Source organism: Lipophrys pholis, assembly GCF_963383615.2.
Source record: "Lipophrys pholis genome assembly, chromosome: 15".
In the NCBI taxonomy this organism is placed as follows: domain Eukaryota; kingdom Metazoa; phylum Chordata; class Actinopteri; order Blenniiformes; family Blenniidae; genus Lipophrys; species Lipophrys pholis.
This window is the reverse complement of record NC_137642.1, coordinates 6,273,826-6,296,896: the sequence shown is the minus strand read 5'-3', so window position 1 is coordinate 6,296,896 and position 23,071 is coordinate 6,273,826. Positions and strand designations below refer to the sequence as shown.

Here is a 23,071-nt window from a genome sequence, read left to right as displayed (position 1 = left end):
CAACGCCAGACTACCACTGACCGCTGTTTTGACTAAAGTAGAAATGGACTTCACTCTCCAGGAAACACAATATCACTCTGACACATATATATACACACACACACACACACACACACACACACACACACACACACACACACACACACACACACACACACACACACACACACACACACACACACACACACACAACTCAAGTCATAATATACAAATGCACACAAAAAAAAAACTCCCACAAAAATGTTTGTGTGCATGGAAACTATACAGAATTTATGCCAAATTGTTGTTGCAACTTAGAAATTGACATGACGGATGAGGCCCAAACTTCAGTTAGAAGTTATGTGCTTTAGAGAAAGTCGTAAATATTGTGCACTGCATATTAATGCATATTAATCATTTACACAAGAAACAAATGTCAAACAAAGAAAAATAAGTCTCAAATAAATGCATATTCATATTTCATGTTCTGTGATGCTGCCGTGTTGCACAAAAACAGGTGTAAAATTAACATAAAGGTGAACAGAAGGTGAACTTAGCCTATAGCACAAACATGCAAAATCACAGGCTCTGTTCCAAAGAGGACTGCAGGTAGTGATGAACCTCGAGAAGGAGCAGAAAAAAAGTCAAAAACAGTTTCAAATGCAACAAGCTCAAGAATTGAGTTTTGCATAGTTTTTAGATATTATGGGCATGTGGAAAAAGAGTGTGTTTTCACTTCAGTCTTGATGAGGATCCGTCAACATTGTCATCCAGCAATAAGTAAAAGCTGATCTCAAGATACCTCACTATGATTAAAATGAATTAATTTACAGTGCTTTTCACAACTATATTTTGAGACTTGATGTCAGCGAGACTTCACTCAAACAAGCCAATACTATACTATAAAATTACAACTGTTAACTATTTGGTCTCCGGCGGCTGAAAATGGTGACACTTGTGATGATTCACCGGTGGTGGAGGGAATCCAGCAGACCCACAGCTATTTATGATAGACCGCATCAATCAGGCTGCATTAATATTCAACAGTTTGATACGCAGGGCCACGGCGATGGTTTCTGCTTATGTGTGAGCGCGCTGGTTGGAGTGTGCGACGGAGGCCTTGTGTAGGCCTATCTAACCGATACTGCCAACAATGGAGGAGTGCGCCGCCGAGAAAATAAAGTGACATATTGAGCATTTGTTGTGCTGTGTATCAGTGACGCCGCACACAATAAACATCTGAATTGTCTGGTGTGATGCAGCGCACGCAGTGTCACACGATTTTTTTTTCCCTTCCTTTTTTTGTCATACGCACCTCAATGTGTTTTAGCACATTTTTATTAAACCTCAGGGTGATGCGAGTCGATCGCTCTGCTCCCACATTTTCTCCTCCCGACAGCCTCCCTCCATCTCGCCGCTTTACTTTGGTAAACAGGCGCAGAGGCCTGATGCTGCCCCACCGTTTGTTTACTCTGCGCCCAACCCATATATCTGTCCATCTATCCGTCCAGAGTATTCTCATCTCTGCTCCGATTCTTTTTTTATTTCCTCTGCCGTTTCCATCTCTCCCTCCTCCCTTCCTCTTTTCCCTCCCACCCTTTTTTTCCTGTAACTAAACTGGCTGTGTCTCTCTCCATCTGCTGGTTCTTCCTTCAGCGGCCCTGCACCTGTTCACACCTCCTCTCCTGTTGGCCACCTCTTCTCTCTTCTCCCCTCTCCATCTCCCTCCCCCCCTTTATCTCTCTCTTTCTCTCTCTCCCGCTCTCTCTCACTGCTCCGTGCGATGCTGCCAGGCCCGTTCCTGGCTCAGTTAGCCTCTCTGTCATTCAATCCATCTGTCGGCAAGTCAACTTTGTTTACAGCGGGCGGCCCAAGCCTCTTTTCTTCTTCAAGGAGCACTAAAGCCCCCCCGCTGCCACCAAGGTCAGTGGTTAGCCCATGATGCCTGGAAAACCTGGACACTGCAACTGTTAAAGGTAGTGTTGAAATTAAATATACCCTCTCTGCCCACACACAAACACACACACACACACACACACACACACACACACACACACACACACACACACACACACACACACACACAATATGAACAATAACCGTGCAATTTTGCTTCATTTCAAAAGCTGTCTGAAATCTCTCCTGAATATGAATAAACGCATGGACATACACACAGACGGCTACAAATAGACGTGACCCTCAGAGAAACAAACATTTGCTGTTAAAGCACACAGAGGAAAAATGCAGCTCTAGTTTGAAGCAATTAGCCACTGATTGGCCTCTGTCATCATCTATCTGCTCACAAAACAGAGCGAGAAGTTTAAAAATCTTAATTGGCACAGATGACTGATGGTCTTAACACAAGAAGAGCGGACTGGCAGCGCAGGCATCTGTGATTTTTTTAAAAATAAACACACAGCATACGTACAATATGCTCTCCCTCTGACCCAATCCAGAAACTGAGGACTTAACGTCAGTGTCAAATCTGTGCCCTGCAGAAATAGTTATGGGTAACATATGTGGCAGTGCTGGAGGTCAAATCTATTTCAGCAGAGAAGGTAAACGAACCGCCTAAAATTAATTTTCTCAATCAGGTTTCTTCTTCTAATTAGATGTTTTGTTAAGTGTAAGTACAAAACATGTTATGTGAATGTTTTACTGCACATAAATAAAGAGCCAATATAATGCACAAGGACGTGAAAGTTGAAAATTAGCCAATGTCTTCCTTAAAAAAGGGAACTCTGTACCCGAGTCTTTTAAATAGTGATAAAAGTTTAGCTTCTGTGCGAAGACATTAAAAAAAATTGTTTAACTTGGGAGGGGGGGGGGGGGGGGCAGTGAGCAGTGCCAAAGAATTGTGTTCATACGTAAAGTTTGAGCCACATGGAGAGCTACCCTCCTGCTGTGAGCACAGTCCACCTGTGTTGGAATTCACTTCACACCTGAGACATACCTGATGTCCATTCAAAAAGCCACTCACCCCTCCCACCCAGTCTGAGGAGTGGAGGTGGGGTGGTGGGGGCAACTGGCAGGAAGGAGCATGCACCGTCCCGCTCTCCTAACCCTCCCAAACAATTTTCACACTCTTACTTCACTAATTCTACATCCTCTGCAAACTTCCTTTTCCTCTGGACCATTTATTTTCAATCAAACTCACTTCACTATTTCCACATGTACTGACCCCACTAAACACTTTACAAAGCAGGATGGCTTTTCTCATGATACAAACAATGTGAATCATTATACTAATCATCAGAAACGTTCATTCTTATCTTTTCATCAAGAAAGCATGCATTAACAATGCAGTGGTTCTCAAAATGTGAGGCGGTTCAGTGAGCTCCGTCATGAGAAATCAGGGTTAGGATGGTTACGACGCTCCTCCCAGTGGAAGTTCTTTCCTTTAAGTTCTTGAGCAATCAGGATTATAATAAGCGGAGGATTAAAGCATTAAGTATGTCGTTAGACACACATTTGTATTCCTGAATTTGTATTTTTGCCTTTGGATTTCAACAACTGTTTCAAATTATGTTATTTAAAAAAAAAAAAAAAGTTTGAAGTCCACAGTGGTATAACTGCAAATAAAGGCAACCTCTACCCCCACACTTTTTTAACGTCATATAATTTCAATGTAATTTGTAATCATCCGGCTCTGATTTATCCCAAATCAGGTCCGTTACAAGCACTATTTCACATCTCGTTGTGGCATTTAAAGGGCCGCCGGCTTGTCCTTTTGAATTGTTACACACTATTTCAACTCTTCACTGCTTTCTTTCCTTTTCAGTTTTCCTCCTTCAACATCTTAGAGATTATCTCCACTCAGCTGCTACCTCACTCCAGTCTTATCCCCCTCCCTTCTGCGTCGTGCTCATCTTTGTGATCATCTCCCAGTACAATCTGCTGACGGGGGCACCGGCCTACTACCTATGAGGCACTGTCTGGCGCCGCTGTGCTTACAAAGGGCAACAGAGAGAAAGTGATGGATTGAACACAAGGAGGAAAAAAAAGCACAAGAGAACAAAGAGCAGCTATATGAAGGGCAGAAATGAAGAGGATGAAAAGATAAAAAGGATAGATCAATCAGGTAAAAGAGTGTGACAGAGGTAAAAGGGAGAAATGAAGAGAAAAGGAAGAGCAGAGAGCGGTTCTGTCATGTTGGATGAAAGCTGTGCCTACTGGGCAGTGGGCACAGCGTCGAGCCACTGATGCTGCCACCCTCCCAGCAGGGGTGTGTGAAGGCACAAAGTTGACCAGATGACACACACACATGTACACATCCATGCTAATTTACTTCCAGATCCATGCATGACGACGGCTCTATACACATTAATGCACCCTGCAACTATCTGAAATATATAAAACTACTATAAAACTCCAGACTATACAAATTTAATAAAAAAAATTTAATCATTCACAAATTTAGAGAGACAAAGTTTGGAAACGTGTGTAGTTTGACAAGGTGGAGATGAGTGGAGGGAAAATCCTACAAACAAAAAAAGTAGGCGAGAGATGAGCGCAGTACGAGGTGAAGGGTGAACGGTGGGTTGATGACAGAGGGCTGGTGCTCTCCCTCTCCTTCTCTGTCCTCCAGCAGTAGTGAGTGTATGTAGGCCAGTGTCCCAGGGCACACTTGGCTGGGGTGAGAACAGTTGTAGCCGACAGATTTGCCTCCATCTTGCCTGAGGTCTCACAGTCAACGATCTGTCTAGTCCATCCACTTCCAGCCCCCCAGGATGGACACATTACAGCTCTGCCTAATAATCTTTGGACTTACAGTAGAATGTGTGATTTCCTTCGGCTGAATTTACAGCGTGTGAACAGTAACTGTTGTCGGATGTAAAAAGGTTTGTGCAGTTAAATCAGAAAGGAATGTTTAGATTTCTACTTCTCATTACTTAATGGCTGACGGGTGGATGCAGGAATACGTACATCTTTTTGCGGCAATCTAGCAAACTTAACTCAGACTTGGATTAGGAAAAAAAGGTACAGTGATGGAGTAAACTGGTGAAGACAAATCAGGAATGAAGCCATCTATGAAATATTTGAAATACTCAAACTACTCTTTGCAGATTCAGCTTTTTATTGTTGGGAACGCCTGGAAAATGATTTAGACTTGTAGTGTATTCATAATTTTGTCCTGCACAGCACAACACAGTGTCTATATTTGAAGATAATGAATCCTTCTGTGCAAATTAAAACTTGGAGATAAAAAAAACTATTGTGAAGGGAAGATTATCTCTTCTTCAAAGGACCTGTTAGTGGGTCACACATATAAAGGACACACACTTTGTGTTAGAAGCAGGAAAAGTTTGTGGATTTGAAAAGGATCAAATTGTGATGGATATACAACTGGGTCAGAGTATCTACAAATCTGGAGGTTTTGTGAACTGGAGACAAGTCTGGAGGTCAAGTCAAGTCCAAGCTTTGGTCAGACGTCTTTTGGCAGAAGAAAGGGGGGACTTACACAACTATGCTTATGCTTTGGCTAATATGTGTAGAGCAGGGATGCCCAATATGCAATCAACTGGTTGATTGTAAAGGAAATACAGGTAGATTGCACACCTTTTGAAAATTGTATATCAGCTGCTTGATGTCCAGCCAAGCCAGTCTGAGACAGTCACGGTTAAAATTCGAAAAACTGTTTCTCTGTTGCCTTCATTAATTTTTGATCCGTTAAGCCAGGGGATTATTGTTGATCTACCTGTATGTGGTGGAGCAGACGAGTCACTTGTAAACAGCAAAGAGTGGCGGAGATGTGATGGCGCCAGTCTTTCAGATATACTGCCAGTTGTTGAAAACATGATAATGTGTAGAAGACAAGTAGTTTATAGTTGGTTTGTGGAGTGTGGGGGAGTGAAATGTCTCATGTATGAAAAAGCACCAAGTAACGGAGACTGCTGTAAACAAGACGCTGGCAGAGAGCAAGGACCGTGTAAATCTATTCTCAATAAGTTATTAATCCAGCCAAATTTGTGTTTCAGTGTTACTTAAGTGAAAAAAATGTACAGGTATGTATGTGAGAGTCATTAGTTGTTCTGTGTGATTTTAACAAGCATTCAGACACCTGACAGCTCCGTAACCATCAATATGTGTCATGAAAGGACAAGTGCTCCCAATCTTGAGGCCACACTTTTCAAACTCGAACTGTTATGTTATATTAAATCCATATTGCAATTATTTCCAATCATTCTTGTGAGCACCCAGCTTGACAAAAAGCAAATCAGATGAATACAGCTGAAGTTACAATTAATGGCTGAAGAAGTCCGGATGCAGCAGCGTGTAAGACAGTGTGAGAGAAAGACAAAAGGAGACTGAGAGTCAAAGAAAGTAGAAGAAAGATAAAACAGTGAGTCGGTCTCAACAGATTGAGCGAGAGAAACAGCGAGAGTACAAGAGAGGGAGAGGTGAGGAGGCAGGATGGCAGAGAGGGCACTCCGACAGCGAGGAGAGAAGAACGCGGCAAGGTCTCATCACCGGGCCAACGGGCCCACCACTGTCAACATCATGGCACTCCGTGGTACACACACACACACACACACACACACACACACACACACACACACACACACACACACACACACACACACACACACACACACACACACACACACACACACACACACACACACACACACACACACACACGAACACACGGCTGGCCGACGGCCCTCCCAGCTGCCCTATCCGTAACTGTCTGATTAGTTGTGCTAAGCAGCCCCTCCCCTGCCAACCATGGTGCCATCTGCTACCCAACAACATGGCCGCCGACCAGACAGGCGTACACACACACACACACTGAAACACACGCACACTCGCGCACTGAAACACACAACGAGCTTCATACCTGGCACTGCCCCGCTGCTGTCACACAGAGACACACACATCAAACTTCACAGACACAGGTGTAGCCCAAAGGTATCAACACATAACATTCGCACACAGGCTCCTCTGAGCGCACGCTCATAAACAAGCAAAGGAAAACGCTTTGCACGCGCACGCAAAACAGTGCACAGTTGTTGTCGAAGCTGCGTGTGTGCGTGGTGACAGTGGTTCGACACTGTTAATGCCAGGTAGAAAGAAAGATGCTGTGCTTTGTCAGTGTGTGTGCATATTCGTGCGTGTGTGTGTGTGTGTGTGTGTGTGTGTGTGTGTGTGTGTGTGTGTGTGTGTGTGTGTGTGTGTGTGTGTGTGTGTGTGTGTGTGTGTGTGTGTGTGTGTGTGTGTACTTGCTGGCAACGCTCGGAGGTTCATTATGGCCCCCACCTCTCCTGAGCGACTGCAGCCCGCGTGGCGCCCCGGCCCTTTTATTCCGGGCCGTGATTGGACAAGGGCCTCCCGCCGAGTTGGTTTGCAGCAGTTTTGTCGCGCCCAGATTTCACTTGCTGCTCAAAGCGAGCCTCTGGCGGGACGCGGCATCTGCTGCCTCACCTTCCTCATTTACACTTCTCCGCCCTCACACACACACACACAGTTCTGTTCACTGCCTTTCCAGACCTTGATATCATGATGTACAACTGAGGCGGGGGGGTGAGATAGGTAGAGAAGAGAGAGCAGCAGCGTGACATGTTTAATAGAGTTTGGGGAACTTTCCCTATAAGATACACTGCGGTGGGTCGGGAGCTTTGTGTGACTCATTCTGTGCATCAATCTTGTGATTTCAGGGTCACAGCGAGGGGAGCATGGCCTTAAAACACAGGAACAGTATCAGGCTTCCTGTCTGCCGCCTCGTGTTTCATGACATTTCCAGGGTTTACTTTTCATTCTGTAGTGGAGGCGTTGGAACCTCATCTCTTCTCCTTTCACAAGGTGAAAACTCATTTCAGGAGGACATTAGCACTTTGGCCTCACAGCAAGTTTGATTCCAGGCTCGGTTCAGTTTGCAAGTTCTTCCTGTGCATATGTGGGTTTTCTCCAATTTGCTCCCACAGGCCAAAATATGAATGTCAGGTTGATTGATCCTCGGTGTGAATATAAGCATGTCTGATTGTGTATTTCTGCTTTGGACTGGCCACTTACCTAGTGTGTGTCTTTTGCCTGACCTCGACATATTGATATTGTAACAGATTTTTTTCCACGATTTGATTTAAAAATATTATTATATATAATATTACAATAAAATCAATAATGTCATTACAAGAACTGAAGTTTAAATGAGTTTGTTACTCATTGCTTTAGTCGTTTAGCTGTGATGAATTAGAGGCTCTAAATAAACAGCTATCTACATGTACATTGAAGGGGTCATATTATACAGCTTTTCAACACTTTCACATGGGTCTCATTGGTCCAAAAACATTATATTCAAAATAACATCAGTAGTACAGTACTACATTGACTAACTAATATACTCAATGTGTTGCCACTTATCTGGGTGGCGTGCACTTCAAATTCAACATCGGCATTGAGAAATTACTGGAATCAACTGTGAATAAGGCGAACAATTTGTATTTGGCATCAATGGGTGATCTACTATTTGCACCCTGAGGTATTTTGTAGCAACGACAGCGACCTCCGAGTAAGGAATTTTCAGTGTGTGAATCTTAACTCTTCTGACCGTGATGAACATGATTCCACACGGTGCACACTGTTGGCTCACTTCATGGCGTGAACACACTTTATCACTCAAAATAGAAAGTCTAAGAGTGGATGTGTGCGATTAAAGACGCAGCCAGAGAGATTGCTACGTAGTCCAGAAGTCTGAGGAAGCATTCATTTGAGGCATGAGCATTTTAGAGTCCTGTTTTCCACCAAATGGAAAAGCAGCATAATGTTCTTACACGACCAAAACTCCAAAAGTTACAGGGAGAGAAGAATCTGCTAACAGCATGTCCAGCTGACCTGGAAGGAAATGTCTTGGGCCTCTCTCCAAAGCGTGTCTGGACTCTATTGAAACTACTGTTTTGGCAGAACAGGAGGCTGTATGAAGAGTTTCGATATTTTTTCAGGCCCCGTAATCTATATTCTACTGAAGTTCTAATTCAGGAAGACACGGAAAGTAAACTTCTCCACTGAAGCTAGTTCAGTTCCAGGTCCACCTGCAGCACTAAGCAACCACCCTCATGAACATGGATGCTTGATTTTATGGGGATAACAAATTGGGTGGAAGATTTGGGGCCTCGCAGACATTCGACTCGTCCCAAACAGAAAGCAGGCACACAGGTCTCAACTAATCGTAGATACACCAACGCATGCAAACACACATCTATCCACTCATTCCTATCTGGCATGTGTTGCAGCAGAAGTTATGCTGGGCAGTTTTCTGTGTGGCCTTTGGGATATGTGATCACAACACGGGAAGAGATGAGGCCGGATGGAGACAAGGAAAGAAGAAAAGAAAGAAAGTGAAGAAAGACAGGAGCAAACAAACAAAACAAACTTGGTAAAGCCCTCTGCTGGGCTGGGGCCGGGACTGGAGTGTGTGAGTGTGTGTGTGTGAGGCGATGTGAACAGAGTGGCGGGGATTAGGACAGATCCTGGGCTGTCCAACTCACAGCTGGCTGATGATCCAATCCTGGAGCACAGCGCAGCGCACCAGCCGCCATGGGACCCCCGGATGCGTGCCTGCATCTGTGTGTGTGAGCGCATGTGTTGGTGTCTGTGTGTGCAGGCATGTTGGTTCGACTGATGTGCATATCAGCGCGAGCATTTGTGAAGATGCAGTTGTACAAACAAGTGTGTGCGTGCATGTGTGCGTTATACATATGCGCTTATCAGGAAGGAAGGTAGGGCTACCAGAAATCAAACACAAGCTCTTCCTCCTTCATGTCCTCTGTTTGAAGGCGAGCTGTGATCATTTGGGCCACGAGAGCAGGACGGAATAAAAGGGAGGCGCGGGCAAGTTGCAAAGACAGAATCAAAGGCCTGCCTTCGAAGGCTGGTCATAAAAATGGCTTCCAGCCTCGCGACTGTGAATCTCACCCTCTCCTCTTACAATCTAACAACACGCGCAAACACAGTGACACAAACCAGCCCCCCAAGACTACAAAAGCTCATGCATGGCTCTGTAGTGAACAACAAGAAAGGGCACGACTACCAATGAACTGTGTGTAGCTCTGCATAACCCCCAAAGGCCCGCAGATGGACAGAAAGAGAAAGAAAAAGACAGAGATACAGAAAAAAGGGAATCGCTTGAGGTTTATTTGTTTGGTTTTGGAATGGGAAGAGAAAAGCGCAGCAGAGAACATGACATGTGGGGAAATGAAAGGTAGAAACAAACAAAAAACAAGAGCTGGCCTAAAGAAAGACAAAGGCTTTTCAACAGGTGTGTATGAAGCAGGTGTGTGTACAATGAATTTCCATCGTTGTAGAGGCGCACTATTGCACAAAACATCACATCACTGCACCGAGGACCATTTTGGCCTGGATTAAACCTTCAGTCACTTCCCTTCCATCCATCTTCTGTTCCTCTCCATCACCACTTATGGCCACGGTGGGCCGATCGCAGCAGAACGCACCATGGACAAGTTGCCAATCAGTCACACACACTCACATTCACAAATATAGGCAACTATCTAAGTCTTAAGGCAGTGGGACGAAACCGAAGGAATACGTGAAAACACATGTACGCACAGAGAGAACATGCAAACTGGCCCAGCTGGAGATATTCTCACTGTGAGGGATTACTGCTAACCACTACAACAATATATAACTATACACTTTGGATTAGGCTTAAGACTTTTCTACTTCATGAAGCTTACAGTTGCGGCTGGTTCAGGCCACCCTGGACCATTTTACAGTGACGCTGCTATAGGTTACCTTCCCGCAGGATCTCTGGAACTGGAATTGGAGTGTCCTGGCCTGAGCTTCCTGCCTCCGTCTCCATTTGTATGTTTGCCTGTTGCTCTCTGTCTCTGGCCTCTCCTTTTCTCTCCTCTATCCCCAAACCCCAAGCAGAACAGCAGAAAGCCGCCACCTCTGAGTCTGGTACTGCAGGTTTCTTCCTATTAAAAGGGAATTTTTCCTTTTAACCGTCACTTAAGCTTGTTCATGTGGAATTGTTGGGTTTGTTTTCTCTGAAAAAGTGCCTTGAAATGACTGTGTTGCATTTGGCACAATATAAATAAAATTGACTCAAATTGAATTGAACTTTATTGGAACTGAAGACTACAATTTAGTCAGTGATCTATCCACATGGACAACTATCCAAGCTGCAACCAAAGCCACATTTGAATGAGATTGATCAGTTCTTCTAGAACTACAAACAGGATCCAAAGCAGCATTGCTATGAAGTCTTGTCTTGTTCCCTACATGTATCTGCTATTATATGTTTAAGTCTTAATCAAAAACATGAAGAAACCACTTAAAAAAAGGGAGATTAACAAGGTTAAACTACTTTGTTTTATTGGTTGTGACTGAATGCGAACGATTAGGCGACAGAACTACAGCCTACAGCAGTTGTTCATGACCAGGAGTCAGAGATAACAGAAGCACCACAGTGCAATTTCTAGGATCCCACCAAGACCATAAGACAGTTCATCATGGCAAAGCACATAATCTATGAGGGTGTCTTAGTTTGTAGTTTTAGGTTATAAATTTGTAGATTTTCTCAACAGCACACATTCAACAATCACCTTTCACTGGAGGAAATACAAGTTTAATTCACCATGGACAATTTCTATGCTATCTACATTCTGATGGATAATATTTTACACCATCAGATAAAATTTGTCTGGAGCCAAAAAACATTTATTCTCCTTGACAAAAAAAAATAAAACACAAATCACTCCACTCACAATTAATTTATGTTAATGTTCTTTACTATACAGCACTGACTGAATTGTGGATGTTAGGGAGGGACTCCAAAAGTTGAGCAAATAGGATATTGGCTGCATTTTATACGACTAACATTTATATGAAATGCAGTGAGATTTGTAAAGATTAACTCTCCTTTGTTATTTTGTATCCCCAGTACACACAGAAAACAAAACCATCTTTGACCGGTGTTTTCTGAGTAGAGCTTCTCAAGGTAAGTTACTATTGTCCTTAAATTTTTACTCTTAAAATGCAAACTCTGTCATCTTCAGCACAACTGCAGACTTTCTGTTTTCTATTTTCTGAAATGACGTACTGATGACTCACAATGAAGCCACATACGTTTTTTTGATTTCTGCAAATCACACAATGGCAAAACAGCTTTTTTTTAGAACCTTAGCGTGAAACATAAGTTTTAATGGGATTTTACGATACCCCTTCCGAGCACGTCAGGCTTCTTGTCATGTGGTGCTGCAGGAAGAGACACATCCGTGTTACATTACTATGAGAAGTGGCTTTCACTCTAATGACCAAAATTGAATTTGAATGGCTCCACGCTCAGCCAAGTCAACAGCTGTCAAACATCTAGTATGCATCTGAGGATAGATAAAACTATAAAGTCTCTCATGCACATACAGCCACACACATGGTAGTAAAATGGTTCAGACCGGTGGCTCCTCTAGTACAGGTCAAAGTCATCATGTTGCCACATTAATATGCATGTCATTCTCCACAGCTGGCTGCAAAATACACACACACACACACACACACACACACACACACACACACACACACACCCACAAGCACGCCCGCACGCACACATACACATACATGCAAACATACACTCGCCTTGCCCCATCCCTTAAACATACGACAGGCCGCCATGCAGCCAGTGTGTAAGCGCTGGCCAGCTGACAGACAAACACACTTAAACACAGTTCAGAGCCAGAAGCAGCAGTGGACACACACACACACACACACACACACACACCCACACACACACACACACACACACACACACACACACACACACACACACACACACACACACACACACACACACACACACACACACACACACACAACTACACAAACTTGTATCCTGTGGACTCCATCACCACAGGGCATCGCCGCCACATCTGTGCCCATCTCAGACACCTCGGCTGCGGGCAGCGGGGGTGAGAGAGTGCCCTGAGCGGCTGGCATGGGCTGGCATGGCCTTGGCAGGGAATGGTGTGGAAGCAAACAGCAGCCAGTGGATGACAGGAGGGACAGAGGGGAAGGAAAGTAGGAAGGAATGTAAGAGTAAAGGAAAGTGAAGGAGTATTAAACAAAACAGTGGGGGCAAATAATTGTTTTGAGGCTTGAAAGATGATGAAACAGGACAGCTAAAAACGCAACTGGAAGCCAAAATGGATATTTGGGTGGTTTCGTGGGATGAAGAGATAACAGGATGAGAGTGAAGCTGATAAAGGGAGGCAGGAAAAATGGACAGAAATGCATGGAAATAGATGGAAGATAATGGGGAGCCGGTAGCGCCCGTTGTGAAAGCGGGTGCAGGGTGCTGGCAGGAGGCACAGAGGCCAGGCTGTCCGGTGACCATCAACCACACTGTTGTGTACGTGTGTGTAATCGTGTGTATGTGTGCGTGTTTGTGCGCCAAGGAGAGAATAAAAGGCTCAAGCGCCATTTTGGCTCTGCTGGAGCTTTTGCTGGGGCTGGGTACCGGCCTGGTGGCACGGAGTGGGCAGTGTGTGTGTGTGTGTGTGTGTGTGTGTGTGTGTGTGTGTGTGTGTGTGTGTGTGTGTGTGTGTGTGTGTGTGTGTGTGTGTGTGTGTGTGTGTGTGTGTGTGTGTGTGTGTGTGTTGCATTATGTTGTGGCATGCTTAACAGGATTAGAGGTGACCTAGTGAGGTCCAGTTGGTACCGGGACCATAGCGCAGCGGCGTGCACGTGTGTTTATGTGTGTGTGGTTTGTATAATAGGATTAGCTGTTACCTGGTGCGGTACAGTTGGTGTGCTGGTCTGAACTGGACTGGACTGGGCTGAGCTGGGCAGGAGCTGGGCAGAGGGGAGTGCTGTGTGTGTATGTGTGAGTGTGGTGGCATGTATAATAGGATTAGATACTACCTGGTGAGGTGCAGTTGGCGCTGGGCGTTTGCCAGCTGTTCTGCTAGGCTCAGGGCTTCAGCCTGCCATTGGCTCCCGTCCTTTTGGACCGCCTCCAGATGCTGTCGACAGCCAACCAGCTCTGAGCTCAGCCTTTCCACTTCCTGTCCCGCAGAGATGGAAGAAGAGAGGGAAGAGGAGGTGAGGAAATCTTTCACAGCAATCCACCTTATGCCCTCAAAAAACACCATATGATATCTAAATATTAATAATAATGTCAACAATAAACAAGAATAAAAGGAAATACTGAGGAGTATTTTATATTTTCCAAAATGTCCTGGGTTTGAGTATTAAGGGCTTTTTTTTGCACAATAGTTTTCCTTAATACTATCTACAAACAGGCTATTTACAAGCATAGATCTCTGTAAATATGTGGGCATCTGAGAATAATTTGCTTTCATTAAAACACATCCACCTCGGCACCTCTTTTTAAAAACTGTTGACTGCTCACTGAACAATCACCGATCATTAGCCGTCTTTATAAAACGTTAATTAATTACTAAATCTGAACCGACCTATGAGTTAAAGCCACAAATACCTGCGCAGACTTCTCCATGTCTCTGCTGCTTGTGGCCTTCAGTTCTCTGAGCTCTCGCTCTGCTTCCTCTTTCTTCAGTTTGGCCTGGCTGATTTGATATTGCAGATCCACACATGCCTACAAATGACAAAGATGCATGATTTTTGTTTAAACATAAGCACACATTTTTATCTAATTTATATAATCTTACTCTATCACTTTAAAATTCATTCAAACCAACAATCAAGTAGCCTCTTTTGAAGGCCAAAGCCCATTGATCTGTTTACCATCCAGTTCTCTAGTAAGAAAAATATACATACAAACAATACCAAAACTGAACCTTTGATATGTGCCTCAAATATTTGGCGCACCCACAAATTGAAAAATAATTACAAAATATTGACAATACTCTGCTGCCACCCAGTGGACTTGGCGAAGCGTTACAAGTCAGGAACACAGGACTTTTCCTTTTAGTAATAAAGGCAGCCAGGAGCACACATTCACTCAAATTTGTATTGTACAGAGTACACACTTTACCTTGGTATTGTCTTGTTCCTGATTAGAAAGTTTGCGAATGGCATCCTCCAGCTGATTGGTCAGTGAACGCTTGTCCCTGTGAGTTCTGTCGAGTTGTCCCTCCAACTCAGCTACACGCTGCGAGAGACTGGACAGCTGACACACACACACACACACACACACACACACACACACACACACACACACACACACACACACACACACACACACACACACACACACACACACACACACACACACACACACACACACACACACACACACACACACACACACACACACACACACACACACACACACACACACACACACACACACACAGCCTTACACTTGGAATTTAATAGTTTCATATAGAAAATGAACACAAGTATGCTGGTTTATGTAGAATGAATTTTAAGAAATTATAAAAAGTTAGATTTCTAATACATTGCAAATGCATAGCAATTTGATTCGCTCTAACATAACTTCAACGACTTCTGTCAGTGCGGGAGACAAGTTTGTTTATAATTGAAAGTGTAGTATAATAGTTTTGTTTAAAATCTCATAAACCAGGACTGAGGATTGAGGTTACACACCTACAACACAGTTCCTGTTCCGACTTCTTGAAATGAAGAAGTGAAGATGGAAGATTTACCGTATGTGCGAGCTGCTCGCTCTGTTTACGGGCCTCAGTACGGCCCTCTTTTCTGGCCTCAGTCAGCCTCTCCTTCAGGGCGAGAGCTTCTCGGTCTAGTTGTTCCCTGTGGCGGTTTAGCTCCCTGGTCAGCTGCTCACACTGCACCTCCACCTGCACCCACATCAACACACATGTGGTAAGCAGCAATGACTATATTCTCCTAGCAAAGATTGTTTGAAAGAACAAGTTGGGGAGAATCTTTTAGATGTGTGTGTTTTCCTGACCCTGGCTTTGTGCAAATTTGCTTCTTCTGCCATCTCCACTGCCTGTTTAACCTGGAGACAGGCGGACCACTCCCTCTGCTGGGCGCCCTGATGACTAGCCCGCACAGCACGCAGAGCAAGCAGCAACTCATCCCGCTCTCTGAAACATACAGATCAGACACAGGCTTTTACAGTGGACGTAGTTTTATGACTCTCCAAATGTTTGACTGGGAACAATAACCAATGAAGTTGTTTATGGGAAAACGAAGGGAATCAGAACGTCGCTTGCAGACGTACTTGACAATATTAACAATCTGTTACTGATTTGTGACTAACTTGCAGAGTGGATTTGCATGTGTCACCACTGACTTTGTGAGCCTGTCAATCGCCTGGACGTGCAGATTTGTGTGAGTCCCGGCTAACACGGCCTCGTGCTGTGCACACTTCAGACACAGTCCGGCCACACGGGGAGCTCCATCAGCCTCCACCGCCGCCTGCTTCTCTTTGTGCATCAGACGATTCCTCAACTCCTCACACTCCTTCTGACTGACTGACAGGTCCTTCCTAACGATGGAAACAAACGATATGAGAAAAGAAGAAGGCAAAGCGACAGTAGCAGATATGAGATGTTCCACTTTTATGCTCTTAGCGTGATACAAGTACAACACTGACCTGACAGCGATAACCTGAGCCTCCAAGCTTTCAATCTGAGCCCGGTGAATCACCTTCAGTTGCTCCTGAAGGACACAAACATATGAAGGTCAATTTTTAATACACAATTCAACATTTGATTAAATAAGACTATTATCTAATTTCTGCTTCATCTTCCAGCAGCCCGTTTCATAACTTTGTTTTTTTTTGGTCAAAATAGAAAGTTTTCCCTTCTTCTATCAGCAAATCCCTTTTCTGCACTTTTATTCAGTCTGAGGTTCACAGGGGCTTAAGTGTCTCCAAGCTGGTATTTGATAAAAGGTCGAAGACCCCCTGAATAGGTCAGAGTCCATCACAGAGCTAATACAGAGAGTCACACATTCACGCCTAGTCTAGAGTCGCCAATCTACCAAAGCGTGCACCATTTTAGACTTCTTGCTTCTTGAGTCATAAACACTTTAACGTATTACTAAGCACCTAAGTATCATTTATGTTCATTTGATTTGCTGAATCTACAACAAGTCCATATACATCAATCCGACCACACTTATAAAGGGACTTTGTCTTACAGTAAATGTTTTATTTAAACAGAAAACTAAACAAAATCGAATTTGTAGCATTTTACTTTTATGCAGTACATTTCAAATGAACCAAAAAACACACACACACAAAAAAGACATGAAAACGATCATATGTCTTTCAAGTGATACATTTGTTTTCTATTTTCAATGTACCTTGTGTTAAACAGTGTTAAGATGCAGTAGTGAGAACAGATTCGTCTTTCCTACCAGTTCATTTTTCCAGGAGTTGTGCTCTGCCCTCTGCAGCACACTCTGGCCTACATTGGAGGAAATGTGGCCGATCGTCTCATTAACCTGAGGACAACATCAAGAGAGATTATGAGCCGGTATTTTAATTAAAAACTTCACAAAAAAGCAGCATAATAAAATAATTACTTGGGTTTGTTTCTGCTCAATTTGCAATATAGTAAATCTAAGAGCTAAATAATTTCCTATTCCTGAAGATAGATCTGAACTACGATGATCAGTGTGATCAGGAACACGTTACCGTGGAGTTCTGGATTGTGAAGTCTTTCATAGATTCATCCGCAGCTTTGGATTTGAGCTCTGAATGTAGTTTCTCATTTTCCACCACCACCACCCTGACCCGCTGTTTCATCCCTTGAAACTCTTCCTGAAGCAGACAGGCAATCAAAACTCAATCAAAGGAGCAGCCTGGGAAAAGAGAGAACACACGAGCATCTGTGCACATACCTTGCAGAATCTGACTTCAGCTTCCAGATGTTTGATGTACTCCGACTGGTTTTGAATCATTGGGACCAAATCTTGAAAGGCAGGTAAACCGGACCGTCCCTCCTGCTGCACGTCAAAAAACAAAGGATTATCCAAACCAAGACAAACGACAGCAAGCAGAGTGGTGACGGGTATGGTTTGTCACAATGAATTATAAAGACGTAAGCATGCTTCGTTAAAGTTTGCTCTATGTGAACATCTAACCATGCAAAGCTGCACATTTCACCTTGGATGGAGACAGTCGCTGTGAAGGGGAAGGAGCAGCGGGAAGGTCTCTGCACTGCTTCAGTAGAAGACTCTTCAGCTGATTAACTACAAACGAGAAATAAACAAGCATTACTACACGCACATACACACAGCTTGTAGTCTGACATTGTGTGCAGTCTGTGAACACAGCAACGAGCAGGGAAATCTCTGGGTAGAGTCCCTGTCACGACGCCATGCCAAACATAATCACTGAGTCACCTGCTTCACTCTGTGTCTTTTGGCTCCACGATGCTTTGTCCTCCTCAGCCATGACCGTAAAGTGGCTGCCATCACTGCCCCTGACCTCGTCTGCTTCTTCTCCATCAGGGCTCAGCTGCTCCAAAGCGCTACTCAGCTGCTGGATGCTCTGGTTGGCTCGCTCTGAAACCAATCCGCACAGCAGCACACCGGTGTCATACAGTACATTGTCTATTTCACAATAAGCAGTTGGTATCTGTGTACAAAAACAAAGACGTCAAAGAACTGAGGGCACTTGCATAAGGATGCACATTACTCAGTATATGGTCAACATCTGGTCTGTGTGGATGTCTCTAAAGGCTCTAAAAATAACCCCTTTTACTAATGACTGACTACTTCAATTTGTCAAATTTACCACAGTTGTTATTTGTTTTAGAAGATTGAAGTTCTTAAGTTTTTGTTTTTTTCAAACACATTCAGAATAAATATGCCATTTACTTTGTAGTGACTTCCTACTTCAGTGAGGTTCTTATGCTGGACAGTGATGTTTATTCAGAAAAGGTTTGTTTAGTCTTGTAAACACCCATGATAAGGACAGGCATAGAAAATAACTGAGATGTTGAGGGCAGTGGAGGTCAGAGCCGGGAGCTTGAGACTGGAGTGTTGTGTCAAGAAGAGCCCACAATGTGGAACAACTTGCTCCAAGTCTACTCACAATCCATCACGGGGATTCTGGCAGGAAGCGATGAAAAGATGATGATAATTATAAACAATATAAAGGAGACACATTATTATTACCAGTCGACATCAGGTCAACAAATATTATAATGAAAAAAAGAAACATTTCGGCTATTGTGGCAGTCTTTTACAATTTGTCCTTTAATTGTGCCTGAATGCTTCATAAAACAGGTCAATGTCAGAGATGCATTTACTATGAGAACATATTGAGAAAGCATTTTCTTCACGACCAGCAACATATCAACACAAATAAGATTTTTTTTTTTTTTTAAACGAAAAGAAAAAAGTGTTATGTCTCTATGCAAGGTTCAGCCAAGAGAGTTTGATAGTTTCAGAAAAAAAGTAAAAACAAACAAACAAAAAAAAAACATACATTATTTCATGTTTTCCATGTTCAATTCTCCTAACACTGCGAACATAATTTTGGAATGATAATTTCAGATTTCAAATCATTAATTAATTTGATTTAAATTGAGTCAAAAGTTATTTCTAAGGGGCAGCATAGTGGTTTAATGATTAGCACTCTCATAGTGAAAAACAATCTCCTGTTCAAGTCTGTATTTGGCATGTGGGCTCTACTTTATGGAGTTTGTATTTTCTACTTGTGTCTGCATGGGTTTTTTTTTCCGAGGTCTTTGTTGGACATTCTTCCACAGTCCAACAATATGCAACTGAGGTGAAGTCTCTAAATGTCCTATAGGTGTTAATGCAAATATGGGTGAGTGACTGTCTCTCTCCGTTTGCCCTGTGATGGACTGGTGACCCGTCCAGAGTGTACAGTGCCTTCGATCAAGCTCTGCTGGGATGAGCTCGTCACAACCCTGACTTTGATAAATCAACATAGAAGATACATGGACATCTGAACAATACCTACCTTGAATAGTCCAGTAAGTTTAACAAACAAATATAATTTAAAATATAATTAATATGTATTATAGGCCATAGGAAGAGAGGCAGTGGTCAAATCGATGCTTAAATGTACAAAACGAAATATTCCATTGATTTCAGCACAAGTAAAAGTAGCAAAATATTGGCATATCTAGTGATATAAGCAAACTTCTAGTGTCCCTGTTAATATTATTGGGAAAAAAGGATGAGACTTTCAGGCAGATATACTGTGACTAACTATTAAAGTTGCTATACATACTACATTGGTCACTGTCAATAAAAAGTCGTGTGTTGTTGTTGTTGGTTTTTTCAAGGGGATCCTGATTCCTTCATTGTGGTTTCCAGGGAGGATGTCTGTCAGCTGGTTAACAGCAACAGGTGGCAGTGATGTGCCTGAAACGCCGGGTACCTTTAATAACAGCTGTTTTGGTGACAAAACTCTTTGACTAAAGCTCATAGCAGCTCTAAAAACACTTTGTGAACAATGCAGACAAAGACACGCTGCTACAAGGAAGTACATTTAAAAACACTGTTAGTTTATGAACCTTGTTTCACTGATCACTGGAGCGAGTTAGCTAACGTAGCATGATAAAACGTGAGCTTACGCCTCAGCTCCTTTTGTTTGGCCCCCAGCTGCTCTGCATCCTCTTCGTCCGAGTCTAAAGGTTTCATCTGGGAATAATGTCGTTTTTATCACAATTAATGACTAAACAAACATGCTAAGCTAAACACAACAAGCCAACAACAGCCATCATGCTTAGTACGTAGTAACGGTCGCTACGTCTAAAACGGTGTATGCTCGTTTCAAGTACCGGCCTGCACCGAAGGCGGTGCATACGTTTCTCCTTCTATGACCGCCCGTGAACGGGAACATAGCAGTGAACAAAACGAGGCAACATTTAGTCAATGGCGCCGGGTTCATAAACATAGGCTGCTGCTGGGAGTTGTAGTTTTTATCTATAATCTCTCTAAACCCGGTCTCGAATTTGAAGCGAAAGTAGTGAAATCCACAACACTATTAACATTATTTTGATAATTTTATGTCATGTTTGCGATATTAAGGTTTTTTTGATGACAACTCTGATGGATGGATGGATGGATGGATGGATGGATGGATGGATGGATGGATGGATGGATGGATGGATGGATGGATGGATATTATTTTATTAACCTTTCTTTTGACATGATTTTGTATATGCTGGCATGAAAATAAAGTTCCCTGTTTCCATGCACTCAGTTGGTTGGGTCTTTCTTCTGTATCTTCTGTATGATCTTGAGCTCATGTGTCTAAAGTTGTGTGATGATTTCTCTCCTTAATTGGTACTTATGAATTGAATTGAATGGGATTTCACTTAAAACAAACTTCAGAATTCATGATTGCCTGCTGGGTTAGTCCACCATGTTACCGTGTGCTACTTTCACTTCTATTATCATCTCATCTTGGTGAGGTCCTTATGAGTCGCAGTCATGAACTCCCACATGCAATCTTCACCACAACTGCTGATACAGGTGACTGGTGGTTGAATTTCTCTGAACTGCTTTCATATCAGTCCTAAGCCAGTTTGCTCTGAAAATGTGTAGGTTTCAGTATCATCTAACATCACATCCTAATCCAGCTCATTGAAAATACTCAGTCACAAAGTCCTGTGGAGCCTGTTGATATAAGTCCATTTGTAGTCTCAAAATGCACTTTCTGAGAACACTCGCTGTTGAAGGCCATGAAACAAAAGGTAGCTTCAATATGACAAACCACATGTCACCAGTCCAAGATGATAATTCTTCATTCTTAAAATTAAACATGTACACATAACTAATACAATTCCAAATTTCAATCATAATCATTCCTTATCCCCAGTTTCATTGCCTCTATTGTATAAGATGCATTTAGTTCACAGCATTCTGTGATTCAATTAAACAATATAAAGTATATTTCTAGTTATGGGCTGCATGGTGCTGTAGGATGGTAATATCACTGATCTGAGTCCTGCTGGGGTCTTTCTGTGTGGAGTTGGCATGTTCTTCACATGCATGCATGGGTTTTCTACCGTTTTGTCCAACAGTTCAAAAACGTGTGTTTTGAGACTAGCTGTCTCTTTGTATTTGAACTGTTTTAGACGAGTGATCTGACCAGGTTGTTCCCTGCCTTCATCAATAATCTGCCAGGATCGCCTGCAGAGAGTCCTTTAGGGTAAAGATTTAACCAGGTAAAAATGACAAGAAAAGCCACTTAGCTTCTTAACTCTTTTTAATGTTCTTTTTAATTATTCCACTTGAGGCTGCCGTGGTAGGAGGCCGAGACGACAGGGTAAGCAGCACCTAAATCCACCATCTTGATTTCAAGCAATTTTGTGTTTTGGTGTTTTAGAACTTTTGGAGGGGGATAATAAAGGACACATGAACGGCGAAGGCCCCCCCAATTCAAACCAAGGGTTTTTACATGAGGGGAGAGTGCTTTACATTCTTCAGCAGATTTTTTTTCAGGCAGATAATGTGCATTTCTGGATGCAACAGAATATATAAAGAACATTGTTGGACAGTCGCCTTTAATTTGTATCAGCAGCCATCAATACCAAATATACCGTAAAAATATATATTTTTACTGGTCAGCAACTTGGGCTATTGGCATGTTTCATGTAAACAGAGACAAACTAGGGTAAAGATGTATCTTAGTTCTTAAAGTATAAGTTAAGGGTTTTGTTAACCGCATATAGGTTGGAAGTTAACAATAACATGCTAAAGACTGAGCACATTTCGCACACTGTAATCTGAGTATGTAAGTTCTGGACGCTCAAAAAAATTGAAATAAAACACCCTCAAGATTCAGGCACAAATGAAACAGACTAGGGGGAGGCTTTAAATGACATGGTTGATTTGTAGTTGGCATGCCTTTACTGTTCAGTGGAAGGGTGTATCTCATGTTTGCTGCTGCTTACAAAAGGGTCAGACAAAGGTAACCATGGATACACCCTCTTCCTATTGCACAATAACAGATAACTTCCTGTCGAATGAGCCTCGGCTGTACTTTTGAATGTTTCGACATTTGAAAAGGAGAAGCAGTGAGTCAGAGTTTGCTGGAATCATTCATAAATAGACTTTGTGCTGCAAACGAGGTTCGATTGTGTCAATCATTCAATCAATCAAAATTCATACAGCTCTTTTTTTTATATATTTTCAGACAGCTGAGAAGTAAAGCAACAACACATAAAAACTG

The 23,071-nt window shown here is 42.9% G+C and overlaps 1 protein-coding gene across 6 annotated transcripts in view; it reads right to left on the bottom strand.

Moving 5' to 3' along the window:
* The window catches only part of sdccag8 (SHH signaling and ciliogenesis regulator sdccag8), a 47,307-nt gene extending 26,662 nt beyond the window's left edge, over positions 1-20,645 (bottom strand). For 2 of the 6 annotated variants that reach the window (XR_013936027.1, XM_080481417.1), the window contains exons 1-13: positions 20,466-20,645; positions 18,256-18,417; positions 18,017-18,102; positions 17,752-17,856; positions 17,546-17,671; positions 17,266-17,352; positions 16,499-16,563; positions 16,196-16,390; positions 15,848-15,986; positions 15,582-15,734; positions 14,948-15,082; positions 14,432-14,548; positions 13,855-13,997 (exon numbers count right to left, since the gene is read on the bottom strand). Coding sequence is in view for 5 of the 6 variants with exons in the window: in XM_080481417.1 (XP_080337543.1) it covers positions 13,855-13,997; positions 14,432-14,548; positions 14,948-15,082; positions 15,582-15,734; positions 15,848-15,986; positions 16,196-16,390; positions 16,499-16,563; positions 17,266-17,352; positions 17,546-17,671; positions 17,752-17,856; positions 18,017-18,102; positions 18,256-18,417; positions 20,466-20,532 (1,580 nt within the window). In the remaining variant the exon portion in view is untranslated. Of the gene's footprint in view, positions 1-13,722; positions 13,786-13,854; positions 13,998-14,431; positions 14,549-14,947; positions 15,083-15,581; positions 15,735-15,847; positions 15,987-16,162; positions 16,391-16,498; positions 16,564-17,265; positions 17,353-17,545; positions 17,672-17,751; positions 17,857-18,016; positions 18,103-18,255; positions 18,418-20,465 lie in introns of all 6 variants that reach the window. The other 4 variants (XM_080481414.1, XM_080481415.1, XM_080481416.1 and 1 more) reach the window with 4 other exon arrangements.
* Positions 20,646-23,071: the final 2,426 nt, after the last annotated feature.